Here is a 21,677-nt window from a genome sequence, read left to right on the forward strand (position 1 = left end):
ATAAGCCCCCCTCCCCATCAAATTGGTTTGAAATGAATAAACCTTACAGGGCTGGGGGGGGGGGGGGGGGGGGTCTAACAGAGGATTTACAGTGTGCGGATGTGTATGTAGGGATGTGATTGTAGGTGTACTGGTCAGGAGTTCATAACCCAGAGCAAGCAACTCCCATACTCGTCCTATGTCATGGCATTTTTACGGAACACTTTATTGGATTATTAGATACATTTATTCAGTATTGATTTCAATTATAGAAAGGAACACGCAGACTAGGTTTTGATACTAAAATCAAGGTACTCTGTCTTTTTTTTTTTATGTGGCGCCCTATGGGTGTGATAGCAAAATACACCGAGACGCTTAAATCATTGTTATTGTCTTGCCAGCGCAGAAAAAGTGTTTGAAGAATTGATATCCTATTCACCAAAATTGCTTTTGGTATTTTTACCGGCTACTAGTACTTAGCCGGCGGCTATAAGTGGTTTTGTTAAATTGAATTGGAATGGTAACATACGTCAGGGACGATTTTCCTCTACTTATTTATTCAATATATCATTCTTATTAGCTCTTATTGTTAAGATAGCCAGAAAGAACAGAGGAGAAATAAGAAGTCGAATGAATGGTCAAACATGTAGACCAACAGAAAAGCATCCAAATCATTTAGAAGCGAAATTTAGGTTTTGGGAATGATGAATGGGTGAAACAAAAAAACCTATTTTCGTGGAAACGTTCTCAGAGAAATATTACAGTATTATAATTGTTCATTTTCCATACGATAATGTTTCATTGAAAACACTACTTTAAACAAGCGAAGTGTGTTCAAATGACTGAATTGTTAAGTAAAAATATAAAGACTTGTTCACTGAAAAAATAGTTTCAAAAAAGTAACATGGGGACATGGGGAGAGAATACTGAAGAAAGTCCAGTGCGCGCGTATTTGAAATTGTTTCATTTATTTATAGTGCCGGTGCATTAACAACGCTGTATCAATTAACATTAAATCGGGGAAACCATGATTTCTCTATAGCCGTGTCTGTCACGAGTCATTGTCTGCCGGATGTTCTTCAAGCTTTTTCTCCATTTTTAAGCACTTTGTTTTGTTGCTTCCTGATATGAGTGGTCTGCGGTAATTGCTGACTACTTCCATTGGCCGTCACGTGACTAATGTTCCTTCCCCTCAAGTAAATTCTTTTCGAGCAGAGAATACACTGTTACAAAATGATGAAAATAATAGCTTTAGTTAAAACATTAATCTAAAAATTTGGCATACATCTGTCAGAAGAAAGCACTCACTAAAAAAAACCGTTCAGTACGTGATGACTTTTTTTATACAATTAAGGTAAGCCGTAAGGTTCCTCCTTTCATGGCTGGATTGTATTTTAAAAGTGCGTTTAGCAATATGTAAATCCATTGTATACTTATTTCAGTATGGATTTAAAACTTGAAACAAGACACAAAAAAGCCTTATAGATGACAGCTTTCCGTTAAAGCACTAAATGTAGGCCCTCAACAAATGTTTGCGACGCCCTAGGCCTAGCACCTCCAAACTTGGTCAAGAAAAACTATAAGCCCAAAATCTTTAACTAATAAGAAGAAAAAGACCTTTTTCAAAACCAACGTTTTCTGCGGACTGAGTTCAGAGTATCTACCTGTGTCCGCGTCAGATTTGTTCCGGCTCTTTTCCCTGGTTGTAAAGGACCAGTAAAAGCTTCACTGAAGGAGAGAAAGAGAATGAAAACTAACGCAGAACGAAATCCAATACTCCTGATCATTTTGCTCGGTATAGGTAGGTGTAACTTCAACCGCTGCAACTAAAATGTGAGAGTTCCGTAAGAATTTATTTATTTCTGTTACCTTGTAGAGCCGCAATTTCCTTTCAATGATGATCCTTAAGTTGTGATATAAAAAAAACAAAAACAAGTAGATTCCTTTGCGCTATTTTCCTTCTATTCTTAACAAATTATTATCCCATTGTAAACTGCGTTGTTATAAATAGACCTTGATCTTCAACCAAGTTTGTGCGAGGGAACTAAAATGGGATACAGTTTCCCAGAACCTCTTAAAACGTAATTGGCCGCATTAGTTCTATTTACGTTAGCACTGTGTGCGAGGATTCTGTATGAGCAACACCAAAGGCACGAAATAGTGTCAATTGTAACTAAAGGTGTTTGGGCCTATACTGTTACAACCATTATGTCCTATTGCCGACCTGCAGTCGCATTCTCCCGCATTGTGCGCATGCACATTCAGTTGTAACTCTTTACATCCAAAGTAAAGATGCTTAGATTTTATGAAATTGATATGGCTATGGTAATTAAGAATAGTTTTTTTTAACCTTTGAAGTCGTTGGTTTATAGTTCTTTTTTGCGTAGTCATATATGAGTCCAAATAATGACTGTTAACCTAGTTTGTCTTTTCACTTTGGACCAGCCAAGGTCAATTGCCGGAAAGTCAATGAAATGATTGCTTCACTCCTATAGTGAGTGGTTTGCCATTGCCTGTTTTCATTTGCCAAGAACCCAGCCGCGGATGTACAAAAAAGAGCTTTCAAAAGAGATTAGTTTCCTGGTACTCGCTATTTTACCCTTCTTAGATCGGAAAAATACACGGACATGCTCTCACGGAAATAACCCACTAAAAAGATAAAAGATGAAAATGGAAAGGGAGGATATTTTCAAGGAGTAAGCCGGAAGGGGTTAATGGAAGTGATCACGTACAAAGCAACCAACAGTGAATTCACTTGAAGGTACTTGAACTGCTTAGCTACTCTGTTCACTGCATGTAACCTACCTTTGTCCTGAAGTTTTATCTCTCCTTTCTTCGATCATAATTCTCTTGTTTAGTTTTTTTGGGGGATCGCTTTTCTTTTTTCTCGTTCCGACTAATTGCTTTCCTTTCAAGTTTGTTCCCCAATTGAGGATAGTAGAACAAAGAAAGCCCTTGGAACTAGGATATATGTTACAACTGAAGAACAATTTGAATTATGGATTGGCATTACTATCCAACCCATAGTTCAGTACATTGGAGATACAAAGTGCAGTATTGTCATGTAGATTCTCAGTGCATGGGAGCGATTAAAGTAATAACTATTTGCCGTAGCTTTCACATTGTAATTGATAACTCTATAACTAAAAGCAATACGCACTCTGCAAGCCGGACAGACCTACAGGGAAGTAAACTAAATTGTTGTAGTAAAATCCAACTAGTGGTCTATTAACAATGCTGCATTCTGATTGGTTGAGCTACTACTAGGCTATATGTTATAATAATTAAAAAAATAATAAAAAATTTATAACGCGCCTTTTCCATGCAAATATGATCAAAAGCGCGTGACAACACGTAAATGTTAAAAGAAAATAAAAGCTTAACTGAGCAAAATAATTAAGGCTAATAATAAACAACGCTAAAAATTAAATAAAAGATAAAAAACACTAAATATATTACATAGTACGTTAAAAAATTACATATCAAAAGCTAGTCTAAAAAGATGCGTTTTAAGTAAAGATTTAAAACGTTCAAAATTGTCCTCAAGACGGATGTGAAGGGGCAGATTGTTCCATAAATTAGGGGCAGCACATGAAAAAGCACGATCCCCTAAAGTCTTTTTTCAGTTTTAAACTAGGATACTTTAAGATAAGACCGCTAGCTGAACGGAGATTATAGCGCGGCTGTTCTTTGATAGCAATCAAATCGATCAAGTAACCAGGCGCGTGACCGTAGATAGCTTTAAAAGTAAAAAGATGTAAATTAAAATCAATACGAAATTTGACAGGAAGTCAATGTAACGAACGTAGTACTGGTGTTATGAGACTGTAGCGAGGGACATTAGATATAAGCCGAGCAGCTGCATTCTGCAAGCGTTGCAGTTTAAGTAGATGAACAGAGGGTAAACCAAATAGAAGGCTGTTGCAGTAATCTATACGACCAATGATAAAAGCATGGACCAAAGTTCGTGCAGACTCCTGGGACAGATATTTTCGGATACGTTGAATATTGTATAAATGGAAAAACCCAGATTTACAAGTTTTGTGGATCTATTCCTGGAGATTCAAGTTAGAATCGAATCATGTCCCTAAATTTCTTGCCACAGTGACAGGGGCAACGTCAATGCTTCCTACAGTAAGGCAATCAATATTTACTTTGGAAAGTTGTTGTTTTGTACCAATCAACATGAACTCAGTTTTGTCATCATTAAGTTTGAGCTTATCCTTAAGCATCCACTTACGAATGTCCGATATACAGCGTTCCATGGCAATGACCGCATCAGTCTGATTAGTTGCCGTGTCAGGACTAAACGACAGGTAAAGCTGAGTGTCATCAGCATAGGCATGAGCTTCAGGTAGATGGTATTTGATGACTTCAAATAGTTTGCTGGAATAAATGGTAAACAACAATGGCCCCTGACACGATCCTTGTGGAACGCCATAAGGAAGCTTAAAACTGTCAGATGTAAAGCCATTTAGCGAGACTCGTTGCGACCTGTTGTTAAGATAAGACGTAAACCAATTAAGGGCGGTGCCATTAATGCCGATACATGACTTAATGCGAGCAAGCACTAATAGCAATAGATGGAACGATGCCGATGTGTTGGAATAATATGCACAAGGACACCTGTAATGCCTGATCCTAGGCCGTCTGAAGAATATAGGATAATTAGCCGGTATATACACCAAACAAGCATTGCTATGATGAGAAGGTGCGATGGTGTTGTTCCAACACCAACAAGACAATGGGTAATCAACAGCAATTCCGTAAGCATTGTTCACAGGCTGGGCCAAGCAACGTAGATTTGTCAGAGTCGGCAATGTAGAGCAAGGTAAAACCGACTTTTTTCTCCGAATTGCTTGAATCCAAACCCGAAATAAGTTGCTTTAGATATTCTCCATCAGGATAAAGACACTGAAAGGGTAGTAGAAAGAGCAAAAAACCGCAGATGGAAACAACACGTCCGCCCTTCATTACATATTCTTCTTTTCGAAGAAATATATAATTCTTCTTTTCTTTATAGCCCACTGGTAGGGAAAAGCGCGGGCTTTTTGGAGGCAAAAAAGGATTAAAGTCTAGCTTTAACTAGCTAAAATTTTTATTCTCGATATTTTTGACCAACTAGTTGGATTTTACTAAAACGATTATTCCTCGAGCCCTCATGGCCTCTGAGTCAATAGCCCATTCAGCCTTCGGCCTCATGGTCTATTGACTCATAGCCCATTCGGGCTCGAGGAATAATTGTTAAATATAGCTGGAGATTTCTTCTCAACAGCGCGCGGTCTCATTGGTTACTTCGAGGTCACATGACATCTAACAATGAAACCGTTTTCCGCCAAAATCTCTGAGCGGGCAACAGTACAAAAATCTATGACGTCAGAGGGTAACGATGCAATGTTACCCGCGAATGTTGACCGTTGACCGCCGTTACAGCGAGGTTTAATGAATTTCCAGCTTCAAAATTTCCAGCTATATAACAAATCACTTAAAGACTGGTCCCTCCGGAAACAGTAAATTTTGTTTCCCTCGTGACCAGTCATTAAGTGTGTAATAATGGTACTGTTTTTTACACATAAAATATCTGGCCTGATAAAAAGTTACATCAAAATTATGATTCTTCAAGTACAAAAAATCTGCGACTTAGCAGAACACAAACACTATTCATCACCGGAGCGCTTTTGTTTAATTGGCTATATAACATGAAGGAACGAGGACGTTTTCCCATACTGGCAGAAGTAGTTTATTGTAAGTGCTACATATCTTCCACGTTGTTAAATGCTAGAAAATGTATTGCCCTGTAGTTAAAAGATATACATACATGTAAACTTAAGCTTAAAGTCATGATTCAGTAGGAGTTAACTGAGCAGAAGCCGGTTACTGATACGTTTCTCTCGCATTAAACGTAACAAGCCCCCTAACAATCACATATTTTCGTCGCCGGATGCTTCCAGTTTTAGATTCCATCCCTGTTTTAAGGCTTTGGCAGTAGATCTAATATCATCCTGGAGCAATCCACCAAATTGGTAAAATGCTCGCCCAACCAAGAACACGCGGTTCTGATTTCCATCCAGCGGTTTCTTGGCCCATTCACGTAGGTCGCTTAAGGAAAAGTTGGTTCCCGGCTTCTGAAAAAACCTACAATAAAATTAAAAATCCGGAAAAGATTTAGAAGCTCTTACAATTGGTAACGCCCCTCTTAGTGTGGCCTATATATCGCAGTTTCATTACCTGACAGCATGGGCAAGACCGTCATGGCCAGGATGTGATTTATCCAGCCGTATATCAAATATAACTGAGTTTAACGCCAGTGCGATTGTGACGGCAATCTGAAAATTTAGCAACTAGTGACCTACTAAGTCGGTAAGTGGGTTTGTTACCTTGTGCCATTATAATTACCTGGGACGTTTCGCCTTAATTTTTTGCTTCTTTCTGATGTCTTTGTCTTGGGAAGGCCCCAGTTGTGGAGGGTCAGGCCGGGGGTTGTGTGGCCGTAATATCCACAATATCTTAAAGCTAAATAATGTTTTTGTATCCCTTATTTAATACCCAATCTTTCTATCAACAACATACTATTTAATAAAGCGAATAATACTCATAATATAGCCTGTAAAGTCGGAGACTTTCTGTATAAGAGGATTGGGCGCTAGCCTTTCTTCTCCTCACCACCACCTCTTCAGTGTAGAGGTCATGAGTTAGTCACAAACACTGATCTTAAGCATACAACGTTCTAGCAGTAGAGAACTACAGAAAAAAAATCTGGTTGATGAGGAGGTGACCGTTTCTTTTCCAGATCAGGCTTACAAGCAATAATTTTCTTGACTTTCTTACCAGAATCCTTCTTCCCAGTATTTGTAAGCAGTATCCAGTGGTTCTGGGATTTCTCTTTGAAACTTGTATTCCAAAGCTCTTTTTATTTCCTTATCAACAGCATCCTTGCTGACCTTCAAGATGTTTCCCCAGTTGTCACTACATCCGCCATTGTTGGCTATGGTATGCAGCACTGCCGTGCCATTGTTATGAGAACTCCTGTAACAAATAAAAGCAATGATGATTCTAGTCAAGGAGTAAGAGTACATTCCGTACAATACCAGTGAAAAAACCAGCCAGGCGCAGTAAGGGAAAATGGCAAGAGAAACGAGACCGGCATTTTACGTGGTTATCCCGGAACGCGAAGGTTTAGCCGTGTGCCAGACAAAGGCACCTTTATGTGTCAGTTAAGGTCCTGAGCATTGGTCCGTTGGCCCCGGGAATCAAACACACGACCTACCGCTCTGCAGCCAGGCGCTCTACCTACTGAGCTAATCCTGCTGGGATCAGGAACTACTCCGCTACCTTTCGATTGACAGGTATCGGTGTTAGGCCCCAGTTGTTCAAAAGGTGGATAGCGCTATCCAGCGGATAAATTTCTATCCACTGGATAGTGCAGCTGGTTTCCCTAATACTTATCACCTGGATAGAGATTTATCCAATGGATAGCGCTATCCACCTTTTTGACTACTGGGGCCTGGTTGCTAAGTGGATTGAAATGTGTTGGCTGCCGTTGACGGGTTAAGTGTCGACTCTTACTGAAGAGAACTAAGGCGTCGTTCAGACGCCGTACTTTTCATGCGCCAAACCTAATTTAATAAGTTCGAATTTGGGACGACATTGGCTCGACATCTGATTCAAACGGCGCACCGTGTCAGGAGCACCCAACGACGGTTTCCTCCTAAATACATTGAAAACACTTTTAAAGTTATCCAGAGTACGTTTAGACCCGCTAGAAATGCATTCTAAGCGGCGCTAGAAAATTTGTTCCTGTTCGGTAACCCTGGGGAACTTGAGTCTTTTCGAAATTACAAGGGCGTTAGTATTATTTTTCCGAAAATTTTTTAGGCAATTTGAATTATTACGAAAATGAGAATTTTTCTGATCTCTCTCTTCATCACAATTTTTGTTATCCGAAAGTTTTTAGCCCCTTTTTTGTATGAAAAATAGCCTAACCTGGGGATGAAATGTGAAAAATTAAACTTCAGAAAATCATAGGGAATTTATTAGATAAGCTTCGAAAATTGCACATTGATCAATTTTTAGCCGTCCCCAAGAAACAGAAAATTCTAGGCAATATTTGCTTCTCCGAACATATATTTCAGTCATTGGGTGCCCCTGCCGTGTGTCGAGCCTAGGGTTGATTTCCACTGTCGCGTAATTTTTCCGTGCGAACGCACGTAAAATTTACGCGCGTAAATGAAATAGAGGCAATGTACGAAAGGCCACGCGTAAACGTGAAAGTTGAGCGAGGTTCAACTTTTACATTTATGCGTGACCTTCCATATATTGTCTCTATTTCATTCACGAGCGTAAAATTTACATGCGTACGCATGTAAAAATTACGCGACAGTGGAAATCAATCTTAAGTCAAGTTCGACAGACTCTGTCGAACTTAACGCTTTTGCCGCACCAAACTAAAACTGCCGTACCAAATTCGATTCAGACACCGCTCTTTTGCCTTACTTAATACATCAGTTAGGTTGGGCACATGAGTGGAGGGGCGTCTGAACCGGGCCTAACTCGTAGGCCCGAGAGATTATAAAACGAGTGCTGACATAAGTATTTATTACAGACTCGCTAAGTACTATTACATCCATTACTTGTTTTTGAATAGCACTTACTTGTAAGGCATAGTGATTCCAAGACAGTTGCTGTTAGAAATGAACCTCTGCAGATTCTGAAGTGAATTGTTCTTTTGTAAGGCGACAGAATCATTCCACCATGCAGTTTGGTACACCGCTGCACCACGAAAAGCTGGCACACTTACAATGGACTTAAAAATATCATGATTGGTGATGTTTTGCATGACGTTACCTTTTATTTTCTTCAGAGCTTCTGGTCCAGCTGTAAGGACCATTTTATTTGCTTGAACGGTAAAGTTCGAGGTGAGAAGGATAAAATTATTTCCTTCATTGCTGACAGAGGTAACTGTCTCTTGACGGTAAATTGTTCCATTTAGCTTTCGCACTCTTGAAATAAGATTTTCAACAAACGTTGACATTCCTCTTTTAGGCCTGAAATCGTGGTCCGTCCTGTCATGTAAATATTGAAGCGTTATTTTGAGGTATTCTATGTAGCTTTTTGGGTTTATCTTTTCTATGTAGCCACCTTTTAAGCCGTACGCATCTGTCATCCATTTGGCTCCTTCAGGGGACAGTAACGTGGATAGGAATCTTCCTGCCGTTGGAAGATCACTAACATTTCCACGATCTGCCTTAGTAACAAAGTTCGCAGTTTCCAAAAGTGTCATGTTGTCCGTTGGCGTACGGTAAAGCAACGTTGGAAATGCTCCTGATTTCAAGGAATCGAAACTGTCTACGAATACTCCACGATCTTCAACTCGATGAACGTTTGTTATGTTCCAATAGTCAAGGTCATCGCATAGGTTAAGTTCATGGCAAAGTGTACTGAAAGCAATGAAGTAGTTTTATTGAACTAAGCTGTTACTCTCATGGCTACAGACATTTTTCATAAAACAAAGGTATAGCCTGTACAACGGAAGAGAGATTTGTAACAACATTGAACGAACAAGCAGGAAAACCTGCAAAAGATCCTATTTTGATACTCACAAAAATTACCAAAAGCGAATTTAGTCATGTCGAGAAAAAGTACCACCCCCACCCCCCTGCAGCCTTCTCGATGGTAAAATTCAAACAGCCTGGGGAGAGGGAATTGTGAGGCACGAGGTCTGAACATATGTTTAATTTATATTCCTCCCTGGTTTACAAAGCGCTTATCCTTCTCATGACCCTTGCAGCAAATCAATACGTTAAAAACAGAGATTTCAGTAACCATATAAGCACTGTCTGGTTCAGTTGTATCAGGGTACAGTAACCATGGCAACGCGGCAAAAACATACAGCGGCACTAATAAAAAAATAACCCTCTTGCTCAGTGATTTTAGCTGGCAAATTGCTATCGTCATTCATTTATTTCTAGTATCTTGGCGTAATACAAAAGCCATGCAGCGAAAAACACTGACCAATATCCGCATTGCAACACAATACCGGAAAGCGAGTTTTAGGAGTTACATTAAAAAGCAATTCCTGAGCATGTTAATACTAAACCTTACAAAATGACGACGGAACACGAGGCTAACTTGATCTTAACTCAGTCTTTCTCCTACCTTTCATCGTTTTCGGCATAAAGGTGCCACTCTCCAAGCCCTGCAATGATATTTAAGAGTTGGTTACTTCTTTGCCTTGAGGTCTTTTGGAGGGAGAGAGACTGCTCCTGTTTGGCTCCTCCAGGGTTGAGTCGCGAGAGAGATCTCATTTCGTTAAAGTTCAGCGCTGGGGAGCGACGAGAAGCGTTCTTGCTAAAGCAGCCCATGCAATTTGTGGAGCAAAAACAATTTTGCCTTGAAGCTCAGTATAGTATTTGCGGCCATTTTGCTTAAAAATGGACAATTTTTCATTAAAATCTGCGCAGCAAGGAACGGTTTCCTTTACAGTTCTCAGTTAATTAACCTCTGACCAGGCTCTCCACACTAACATTCCAACGCTCCCAAAATATTTGAGGATGTACAGTTTACGGGACACGAGCCCTAAGGAAATTAAATGCTTCCCTAGCACTTTCCTGTTACTATCAGTGGAAGAGTTGATCTTAGTTTACAGTATATTAACAATTGCTGAAGCGTGTGTATTCGGCATTTTCTTTCGCTGTTGTTGTGCTACCAAGAGCCTTAAAGAGGAAATTAAATCAGTATACTCTTTCATTTAAAGAGCCCCCCTTTTAGCAGCGAAGTCCACGTGAATTTCTGTAGCATATGAGCAGAAGTTATCGTGTTCTGTATCTAAGTTGTACCAGTGCTCCATGACACACTGCACCTACTATTGATGAGCTAGGCAAAGAAGAAACTGAGAAATCGAATGTGATTGTCCATATAAGCCTTTAACGCAGTTTAAAAGAACATTTTTCCAGACCTGGCCCCAGTTGTTCAATAGGTGGATAGCGCCATCCACTGGATAAATCTTTATCCATTGGATAGCGCAATTAGTTTCCCTAATACTTTCCCGATGGTTAGTGATTTATCCAGTGGATAGCGCTATCCGACTTTTGAACAACAGGGCCCTGATTATAAGGTACAACTTGCAAAAGACAAAAGGGGTTTTCATTTCAGTGCATAAACTGAATTATCCTAATTATCAAACTAAAAACTAACGGTGGACTTCGAAAAGCTAGAAGACAAAGATAAACCAACCTATTGTGACGTTAGGAGCGTCGGCAAAACGGTGATCAAATATTTTCCCTCCAAGACGATTTTCTTTCTCCAAAATACAAACATTAGTTTCGTTACTGTTTTTAAGGAGCTCATATGCTGTCAACAGCCCAGAGATGCCTGAAAACGTAAAGAGATTCATGTAAAAAGTCCCGTAAACACTGCAATCACGAAAGAGTCACTGCGTGAAGGGACTTTAAGATTCAATGACGTGATGGCAACGAGAACGTCGCTGAGAAAGTGAATTTTCAGTCTACAGCAATTATTCCTACCCACAGTGGAACCTCGATTTAACGAACCTCTATATAACGAAGTCCTCGGTATGACGGACGATTTTCTTCAGCCCGAACAAAATTACAATAAAATGTATGGAACAGAACCTCGTTATAAAGAACACAATCCATAAGCGCACACGTAAAATTTACCTCGATGTAACTGATAAATGTCACCATTTGATCAAAAACGAATGCCAAACAGACCAACAAGGATAAAATTTATGTGTACAGTAGCCTGTTCTTGAGTTTCTAGTGCCGTAGCTATGTATAGGGAACTGAAATGTTACCACAGCCGATGATTTTTCAGATCTGGAGATGCTGGGTTTTGTAAGTTAATTATTAACTATACCTCGATCCCGGGTGGGGGGTGGTACTCCCTTATATAAGCCATATTGGTATTTACCGCCCCATCAGGTAGGGTTTTTGCCCCGTTTTGGTCTGAAAACGGGTATACACTTTGCCCATTTTGGTCTGGAATCGGGTGTGGTTTTCGAGGGAACTACGGAGTGTATGAACGTATTTCTCGTTTCAATTCCAAATTAGCCTGTGCCAGGCTCTCAGATAGTATAGTGGGAACGTATTAAAACGAGCAAAGCGAAAACAAGACGCGCACTCGGAGCCTGGAACAGGCTAATTCCGAATGAGTAAGAAAGTAAGAGAAATATGCAAATTCGAAATGGATTTGAATAATTAACCCTAACCCTAATTTTTGTTTGCCTAATCTAAGTACTGATAACATAATTTCTGCCTAAAGACCAGGTCTGAAAACGAGTATGGATTTTAGAGGTCTGGTCTGAAAACGGGTGTAGAAAATTACATTTTTTTATCTGAAATCGGGTCAGGCTTTGAAGAACCGGGCGGCACACCCCACGAAGAATTCCTAGGAGTACCCCCCCCCCCCCAACCTCGATATAACGAACATTTTGGTAGTTTTCCCGAAAATTCGTTAAATGGAAGTGTTCGATATAACGAACCTTCGATTTAACGAACAAATTTCCCCAGTCCCTTGGAACTTCGTTAAATCGAGGTTCCATTGCACTTTCTGTTCAAATTTAGACGAAGCTGAATTTCAAGTGACTATATCCAGGAAGAAAATTAAAATTTCGTTGTTCATGCTTGTTTGCGTCCTCCATAAAAAGCGAAATAAGGACTTTTCACGTCGCAGTCGTTCAAAAGCGGGAAAGGAATGAACAAAAAAATGTGATGCATGTGATACACATGAGAAGTTACGTTCTGGTTGCCGTCCGCGTCGTTTGATCTTAAAGTCCTTACAATAAAGTGTCTAACTACATCGGCAGTCTCGTTGATTTCATGTAATATATCAAACATGAGACGCAGTGTTTCATCACCAGATGAAACACCGAGAAGAGAGTTGAAAATACGACGCGTAGCGGAGTATTTTTGACGAACTTCGAGGTGTTTCATCTGGTGATGAAACACTGTGTCGAATGTTTGATATTTCTTCTCAAACAAAATCATTTTTGAAGGAGAAATTAAGGATGCAAAAATGAGCAGTTTTTCATCCGATATCCAAACACTCATTAAACATTAATTTCCTTTGAATTTTCTTTATGAATTATTAATGAGTTTGAGAACTCCTGTTTAATCATCTCTACTTGTAAATTGTTGTTTTCTTATCCAATAAATTATGTCTTTTTTAAATTTATTTTGTTACATTGGAAATTCAGTAAAAGGGCTTTAATATTAAGCCAACAGTGCCGAATTATCTGCGGAAGGTAATTCCGTATTGATTGTTTATTACATAGCTACCCAACAAACTCTTTTCTAACTTAAAACACAATGACGCTATCAAGGAATCTTATTTTTGTGCTTCTAGGTTAGCATGTGATCAAATTCTTTAAAGTGTCTTATTGAGGTAATTGTTAAGCGGAGGTGTCTGGCAATAGATGCGGTGAATGTTAATTCATCTGAAGTCTTCGACATGCTCATCCTTTAAACAGGACTTTCTAATTTTCCAAAAGAAGAGTCTAGATAATTCTCAGTCAAACATCTTTCTCCTTAGTAATACAAGAAGTCTTGTAAGAGAACGTACCTCCCCCAATTATAGCTACATCACACTGAATGGGTATCCTGTTATCAGGCGGAAGGGTGGTTGGAGTTACTGTGGTCTCTAAGGGCTGGCAAGTGCCTTCTTTAGTAGTTCTTCCCGTCGGACCTTCCGTCGCTTTCTTTGTAGATGACGTAGGTTCCGTATCTGCTGTGAAAAGACATAAATCAGTACTGTTTTTGTTTTAGCATTTGTGTGCTTTCTCATGCCGACAGGACAGGCAAACAACAGCATCAACAACAACAAAGAAAAAAAAAGGAGTTAACTAACTAGTTCCAGTTTGACACTAATGTTAAATCACCCTTATTCTTCCTTTTTAGACCCCTCCTTCAGTTCGTTCATTTAAACCGCACCATTGACCACGAAAAGTATCCGGCTTCCTTTGTTTACGAACAACATCCCCTATTGACGTCATCAAGGATGAAGAAAGACAAACAGCCCATAATATCTAAGATTCTTTTACATCACGAGTCAAAGGAAGAGGATCCATAATATACACTGAACAAAGGGATAGACAATATGTGAATGTTTTTCATCAACCGAGGCACTAAATGGATTGGACCTAAAGACTCTCTCAAAGAGACGACACTTCCATCGCTGTGTTATGATGCAAAAATATCTGTCTGGGGAAACTGATTTTAAATTTGACATCAGACGCAATTGTAGTTTTCATTCTTATCAAACTCGCAGATGTAATGATTTACACCTTCCTCCTGTGCGCACCAATTGGGGCAAGTAAACGTTCATTTTCCAAGCCTCTAAGGACATTAAAAAAGGCAAATCTTAGTCCTTCTTTAAGGCAAAGCTTAAAACTTTCTAAACAATGCCCTATATAATTGTTAAACGATTTCAAAATTAGTTTTATATGTAAATGTCAATTTTCATCTGTTTTCTTAGTTTTTAATTTTTAAAGTAGGTGGTTTTATTTTTTTGTCATTTTATCATTTATGATTTGCAGGGCCCCGCTGAAAACCGCTAAGGCGAGTGAGCTCCCTGGATAAATATTATTACTACTATTATTATTATTATTATTAAATACACTCTAATTATGATCCGTGTGAGTTCTAGAAAGGAGTTAAGGTATATTGAACTTCCTATGCTTTGAGATCTCCAAATACATTCTCAAGTACGTGATCACTCCCAGCAAACAAACACCGTTTTAAATATGTTAGCACCATTGCATAACTCAAATATTGACAAATGATTGATTTTCTGTTAATTTGTACTGTCAAAAGTAGGTTAAGTTTCAAAAGTAGGTTGAGTTTGTACTGTGTTTCAACGTCACAATAACAATAAGCGACAATATTTACTATCACTGGGTGATTCCATAAAAACGCACAGTGTAACCAGAAACGAAAACTATTTCCAACTTTTCCGGTCTTGCTCAATTCTGTCAGTGAGTGGGTCACGTAAGTGACTTTAAAAACAAAAGATTTCAACAAAAATAAACATTTTATTAAAAACAGATTTTCTTTTCCACGATCCTTGACTGGCATGTAAGAGATCTTCCGAGCTTTTAGCTGACATTTTTATGACGTTTCAGAATATGATCCAATAATTATTTGAATTCTTAAAGATCCATGAACACGGTAACATTTATCGAACAAAATACGTCTTAACTCCATTAACCGGTAATAAGCTAAAAGAGATCTTAAACTGACCCTCCTTTTCTAACAACAATTTGTTGCACAGGTAACTGATGAGTTTTACCACATGGTTTATGTCTACTATAAACTTGAGATTATCATGTCAGACTGCTTACTGCGGAAAATATGCAAAAATTGAAAAAAAATTATAACACAGGTCGCTCTAGCTACTGGCCTGGGGCATTTCTTTTAACTTCAGTTTCTTTAATTTTACAATCATTTTGAAAAAAGCTCTAAGTAGTAGCTACAAAGTTCTCTTCACCTCCGGCATTTTTCTAAGCTAAAACCTTAATTCACTTCTCTCTCAGTTTCTTTGACCTTGAAAATAAATGTCACGCTACCCGGGAGAAAAAATGATTAGGTGCAAATTGCGCTGTGGTCGAACGTGCTTTCTTTTTAGTGAGACAGGTTATGCTTAGGGTTAGGGTTACTCTGAGTTAAAAGCAAATTAAGTGGTTGTAATCGCCAGAAGAAGGCTGAAAAGAAACTCTAGTGATATATCTGTACTTGGTAAAAACTGGATAAAATAACGCGAACTAATAAGGTCTCTTGTCTGATCAAGCTTGCTTTTCCATTAGTCAACAGTTTTGAACTACTAATTCTCTTTTATTTGAAATTTATTTGATATTTCTCACTTCCTGGACACACTGTGGACAGCTTATATCAGCAAACAAAATCTTCGAAGAAGGGAACTTCTATAAAACTATATATTATATCTGTAATAGTTTTGGAGTGTAGCTGTCCCATAGACTTCCCTTTCACCAGCTTTAACCATGTTTCTCAATAAGGAAATGAGTAGATTACCTCTATGAATCTTGTTGGTTGGATTTTCTGCTTTGGATTCACTCTTGGAGTACTTCAGGTTTGTATTGCCTGGACCAAACATGGCGATCAGAAGGCCCATTACAGCGATGATAAACGCTATAACGAGCAGAAACACAAGAATTTGCCATAGTCGGAACGTGCATTGTCTGTGAAAACAGTCACAACAAGAAAACTTTTTTTTAGTGTAGTGTTGCTGGGTTGGCAAATCATAGCCTTCAGAAATTGTGAGAGTCGTTTGGCTGTCCATCGGAGTCATCTTTGCTGAGCACGTAACAAAATAGATTAACAGCTTCCTTTGGATTGCGTTTAACAGTTCTCGTGGTAGGAAATTCCGTGGACGGAAACTTGATTCTTGCTCTTAAGATAACCCCTGATCGTCTTGACCACACCCAATGACGCCAAACTGACACCAGGCAGACAATGTAACTTCGATTTTATATTCATTTACTTTCGGATAGTCCACCGTCTAAAAGGCTCTTTCAAGAATTCTCAAATTTCATGAGTCCTAGCATCGCTTTGTCTCTTTTTAGTTTCGCAGTGTTCATTTATGTTGGCCGGCTTTTGATTTCAAATGACACTTGGTATTGAGTTCTTTTACTTTTCTCCTTTGAGCTCTCTTTCATTCTCGCGGTTGACGGCTCAAAGTCTAAACTGCCGCCGAACACATTTGACAATTTGTTGCTGACGTGAAACTCATAAATATTATTTACATTTTTAAAAGATACGTCACGTCCGCATAATAATTATCGGCTTTTAACTTTTCTCAGAATTATGCCGTCAAAGTATCATGTATCAGACATCTACAATGTAGCTCAGGTTAAGCAGGAGCCGATTGGTAACGCAAACCACAAATAACACACAGGCCAACCAACAGGTGACATTTGACATCACAGGTAGCCCAAAATCACAACCCTTAACCATTAAGGCAACCTCGTCCCCGGGGCTTTTCCCTTAAAAAAATGGGTAGGGCGGGAAAACCCTAACCCTAACCCTTTTCCCGCCCACCCTTTTTTTTAAGGGAAAAGCCCAGGGGGACGAGGTTGAGGCCAAGGATGAACAGACAGTTTTACTAACAGCAAGGAGCCTTCATGGGCTCCTGCTAACAATTTTTATAACTGATTTTTTCATCCAGTTATGATTTTTAATTATTATTTTTAGATGGGAAGCTAATTAAAAATGACCTTTTTTTTTAAAAAAAAAGATTAAAGTACTAAATTATATACTTTACAATTATTCGTGATTACTTATATAGTGGAGTGATTTTTGTCGTTGTTGCGCAAGCTTAACTTAAGTATATTATCGCTCTGCGAAACGACAAGAAGTCTTTTTATCGCGGTTTTTAGGAGGCTGAATTTTTTTAAAAATAAAAATTAGGTTACCAAGCCCGGAATACAACACTAAATCACAAGAGTCGAACTAGTAAAGTACAGACACTAAACAAAGGTCACGTGACTGAACTCCATAAATGAGTACCTCATTAACACATGACAGAAGGCGGCCGGTTGAACTAAGATTAGTACTTAAACAAAACAGCTATTCAGTCCATAACTCCTACTTCAATTAAACTACCAGTTGCACAAAAACAATAAAGCTTTACCTGTCATATGAAAGTTTACTCTTGGGAGCTTACATTACCTCAAGCGGTCTTCATAATTTCCTACTAGTACCAGAGTAAAAAGACTTTTATTCTATTTCTCAGGGCTTCTGCAGGAAACTATCAGTAAACTGGGTCTGAATATTCGTCGCCATTTTATCTCCTTTTACTTAAATACTTGTTGAAAGGTAGACTAATATGTTACTCTTAAGTTCAAGGTATAACATGCTGTTGCTAAGGAAATTTATGCACAAGTTGGTAAGTAAAATAAGTTACTTTTGTCAAAAAGGTACATGTTATGATCCTGCTGTTACGACAGACAAACACTTCAGTTTTCTTTCAGTTTTACTTCAGTTTTTTTTTTCACGTATATCTTTAAAGCCGTTTTGAGATGGTGTTATTAATCCCAAAATCAAAAACCCAGTCTTTGTTATAGTGACTGCTGTTTGTCTAGCGAGTATAAACCACCCTGTAAGACAGTGACAACACGACGCAATCGCAAGGTCTTTAAAATGTACTAATTTAAGTACTGTATCCGGATTTATAAGCAGTACGAAATGAAGATGGTGTGGGTAGAAAATAATAGCTAGAGCGCCCGAGTTGAAAACACTTTCTAGGCTGTCCAGAGTACTTTTTGGTCACTATTAGAACTGCCGTTCTAAGCGGTCCGTACTATAAAGTTTGGTTCTTTCGGTCAGCCTAGCGCGACTTTTAAAAGACTTAAAAGTCTTTTCGAAATTACAAAGGCTTCAATTATATTTTTCCCTGTGCGAAGATTAGCATTTAGCATTTTTCTGATACCTCTCTCCATCAAATGCTTGAATTCGTAAATTTTAGGTTTCCTTTGTCTTCGAAATATAACTTAAACTGGAAGAAATGGGAAAAATCAAATTTCAGTAAATCGTAGGGAATTTATGGGACAAGCTTCGAAAATCGTACATGAATGTGACGGTCATTTATAAATTTTTAGCCGTCCTCAAGCTCTAGAGAATTCTAGGCAATATTTGCTTCTTCGAGCAGATATTTTAGAGAAAACGGTCGTTGGGTTCCCCTGAGTATTCATTGCATAGCGGCGACAAGAAAGTAGATGGAAATGAAAATCCTTGGATTAACGTGATTAGCTTCGAAATTTAAGGTATTTAAAGCATGTTTTGAGAAAGGAAGATTTTTTTCCCCAGTTGCACGGCGCACGGTTTTTAAGCACATTATAAAAGTCATCTAACCCGTTTTATCTCTGTCTGTAGGTTAACTAATCCTCTGGCCGTCATCTTGTGCGCTTGTGTGGTCATGGCACTTCACATATCAACGTCTGTAAGAGCACGTCACCTGTCACGCCGGGACCATGTGCTGAACCTTCTACCACCACTGACTGTTGTCAATAAGGAAGATGTTACAATGCACGAACGGTTGTTCGCTGACAATCCCCCACAAAAGAATTATCCGGAAAATTTTCCAAGTAAGGTCCTTCGACATCTTAGCGCATGGACATTTTACTCGGCTCCAACAAAAGGAGAACTTGCATTACTTGACAGAAATATGGACGAGTTAGAAAATGAAACTAAGAAAACATTAAAAACAGACCCGGCTGTCACAAAGAATCATAATAGCAATCAAAAGACAGAGAAGAGAACTGACAGTGACCAAAGGAAACTGGAATCTAACAAAGGGAGGAGCGTAAATGCCGACAAACCTATGAAACAAATTCAGGCAAGCCGCAAGGAGTTCAAAAGAGAGGATAAAGAATTAGCGAAAATGAAAGAGGAAAAGTCGATTTTAACTTCAAATTTCGAAAGAAAAAAATGTAGCAAATCCAATCCTTCCAAAAACACAAGACAACCTTTTAGTACAAGTAAAAGCAATCGCGTTAAAGAAGATGTGAATAAGGTGATAAAACGTCGTTCAAGTTTGATAGGTGGCACCGCTAGTAAACAACAAAAAAACACTCGAGTTAAAAGTAAACCACAAACCCCTATCGCAAAGCCTGAAATAATAACACTGAAAAAGACTCGTGGTAAAGTACTTGGAGGAGCAGAAACCGGTGCCCAAATAAGCAATGAGGATTTGACAATCAAAGGACACAACGTACAAGTGCCAAGCTCTGACAAGATCAACAAAAAACGGATTACAAGAGAATCTTCGCGATATGTTCAAAGAGCTGGCAGAAACCATAAAGAGAGCGTGAAGTCAAATATAACTGAAGGTGAAGACTGTAAATTACGTCACAACTCCAATTATGACTTGTATACTGCGTCCGCATACGAACACGCTGGAATTGGTGTAAAGTATTGCGACCAAAAAAATAAAAAAACAGTTAATCCTTTTGAAACAGAAGTAAAAAGAAAAGAGCGTTCTGTAATAAAGATTCCCCAGCAAGAAAATGAAATTCCAGAGGATAATAAGCACACTAAAACAATGACCTCACAAACAATGGATCAGTAACTCGAATGACGGATTAACGTGAATCAGAGGAAATATCCGAGAACGTAATAAGTTATAAAGTGAATCCTGAAAATCTTTGCAGCAAAGCAGAAAACTGTATGTCATGTAACGGAGATCTCTGTAATGTATGAAGGCCTTTAGAAAAAAATGTGTGAAGGTTATACCACCTGAAAAAAGCGTCGCACAGGAACACGAACTACTGAGATTTTTTTCTTTTAATCGAAGCGCTATTAAATCCCGTTTCGCTGTCCATTCCATCTTTTGAGTGGTGCAGGCTAACATAGTTTTTTTTTGTAATGACTTGTTGTGGACAATTCTCGTTAAATATAAGAAAAAGTGTATAGCAACACAAGCCTGGACAAATGTATTATACAGGACAAACAACTAGCTGTGTCAAACTGGTATGTTCACCAAGGTTTTACACAAGGGAAATTAGAACCCCGGTAACTCAAACTCTAAAGGAAAAAAAAAAAAAAAGTTAGAGTTCGGGGGGTTCGAGTTATCAGAGACGATTGAATCTTCAATTTGCCATGTTGATAACTCATTGTTTTTATAGACCCCTTTACGGTTTTGAGGGCATGCTGGGTAATCGGGACAAGATGGTGGAAAAATCAAAAGTTTTTATGAGAATACAAAGTCATTTAATCCTTGCTAATTAAATATATTTGTCACTTTCTCTTTGAAAAATGTAACTAATGAGCTTAAAGAAACTACGCACTAAATCTGGAGTGCATAGTAGTCCTTTTTGTTGCTTTTTAGAACACCTGAGTTCTTCCATACATTTTCGGTAATCAGACAACACAAAAATTACACATAATGTATGGAAGACGTCAAATTTTCTAAAAGCTGCAAAGGACTGCTGTGCACTCCATATTTAGTGTTTAGTTTCTTTAAGTTTATCAGTTATTATTATTAAGTTTATAAGTTTGCAAAGAGAAGTGACGAATATATTCAATTAGGAAGAATTAATTGACTTTCAATTTCCATACAAACTTTTGACTTCCCTGTCATCTTTTCCTGATTACCCAACATGCCCTCACAACCATATACTGATATTTCAGCACTTCAGTATACAGTAGAGTGCAAATAAGGCTCATTTCATCAAAACTTGTAACAAATATATGCATTTTAACCCTTTAAGCCCCAGTATCCAAATACAAACTCTCCTGACTGATCTCCATATATTTCCTGCAAGAATTGGTTAAGAGAATTTGATAGCAGATCAAAGCTTTTCCCATCATGTGATTATTTTATTGATTCTCACAACACTTTCCTTTGATTATGTATTGATTTTGTTGGGAAAAAATTGACTTTGGTCACTCTTGGGATTTAAAGGGTTGATGATAATACTGGGAAATGACTGTCAAGTGTGTGATCTATTTGTTGTACTGCAGTGTTAGTGTTAGAGATTTTACTGATTACAAGACAAGAAGAGCTAATGACATGCCATTTGTGGTGAGTTGCAAGAACCAGAATTCGAGTTATCGAGGTAAATTAGATAAAGGGAAACAAAATTTTGTTTGAGTTAGCAGGGAATTTGAGTTATCAGAGTAAAAGTGACTGAAAATTAGGGTTAAATGCAAGGGAAATGGGACTTTGTT

General features: G+C 38.4%; 2 protein-coding genes and 1 long non-coding RNA gene across 3 annotated transcripts; 1 reads left to right on the plus strand and 2 right to left on the minus strand.

Annotated features, from left to right (window-relative positions):
- Positions 1-928: 928 nt before the first annotated feature.
- On the minus strand, positions 929-1,838 carry LOC140954009 (uncharacterized). The gene is made up of 2 exons (XR_012167479.1): positions 1,644-1,838; positions 929-1,202 (listed from the first exon to the last, which is right to left on the minus strand). It is a non-coding gene; the product is annotated as an uncharacterized lncRNA (long non-coding RNA).
- A 3,865-nt stretch (positions 1,839-5,703) lies between these two features.
- Positions 5,704-16,710, minus strand: LOC140954008 (uncharacterized). The gene is made up of 7 exons (XM_073403396.1): positions 16,023-16,710; positions 13,558-13,719; positions 11,212-11,349; positions 10,135-10,174; positions 8,631-9,416; positions 6,808-7,005; positions 5,704-6,114 (listed from the first exon to the last, which is right to left on the minus strand). The coding sequence occupies exons 1-7, from the start codon at positions 16,297-16,299 to the stop codon at positions 5,901-5,903; spliced, it is 1,815 nt and encodes a 604-aa protein (XP_073259497.1). The 5' UTR covers positions 16,300-16,710; the 3' UTR covers positions 5,704-5,900.
- A 2,133-nt stretch (positions 16,711-18,843) lies between these two features.
- LOC140922104 (uncharacterized) lies at positions 18,844-20,281 on the plus strand. The gene has a single exon (XM_073372128.1). The coding sequence runs from the start codon at positions 18,925-18,927 to the stop codon at positions 20,074-20,076; it is 1,152 nt and encodes a 383-aa protein (XP_073228229.1). The 5' UTR covers positions 18,844-18,924; the 3' UTR covers positions 20,077-20,281.
- Positions 20,282-21,677: the final 1,396 nt, after the last annotated feature.

This window comes from Porites lutea, chromosome 12 (genome assembly GCF_958299795.1).
Source record: "Porites lutea chromosome 12, jaPorLute2.1, whole genome shotgun sequence".
Classification (NCBI taxonomy): domain Eukaryota; kingdom Metazoa; phylum Cnidaria; class Anthozoa; order Scleractinia; family Poritidae; genus Porites; species Porites lutea.

What these genes read in the sequence shown, in the direction of transcription:
- LOC140954008 (XM_073403396.1), bottom strand. Translation starts at nt 16,299, where the DNA reads ATGACTCCGATGGACAGCCAAACGACTCTCACAATTTCTGAAGGCTAT. An exon ending in CGCTCCTAACGTCACAATAG is followed by an intron (nt 10,175 to 11,211) that starts GTTGGTTTATCT and finishes ATATCATTGCAG; the next exon opens with GGCTTGGAGAGTGGCACCTT. An exon ending in GGAATCACTATGCCTTACAA is followed by an intron (nt 7,006 to 8,630) that starts GTAAGTGCTATT and finishes TATTTGTTACAG; the next exon opens with GAGTTCTCATAACAATGGCA.
- LOC140922104 (XM_073372128.1), top strand. Translation starts at nt 18,925, where the DNA reads ATGGCACTTCACATATCAACGTCTGTAAGAGCACGTCACCTGTCACGC.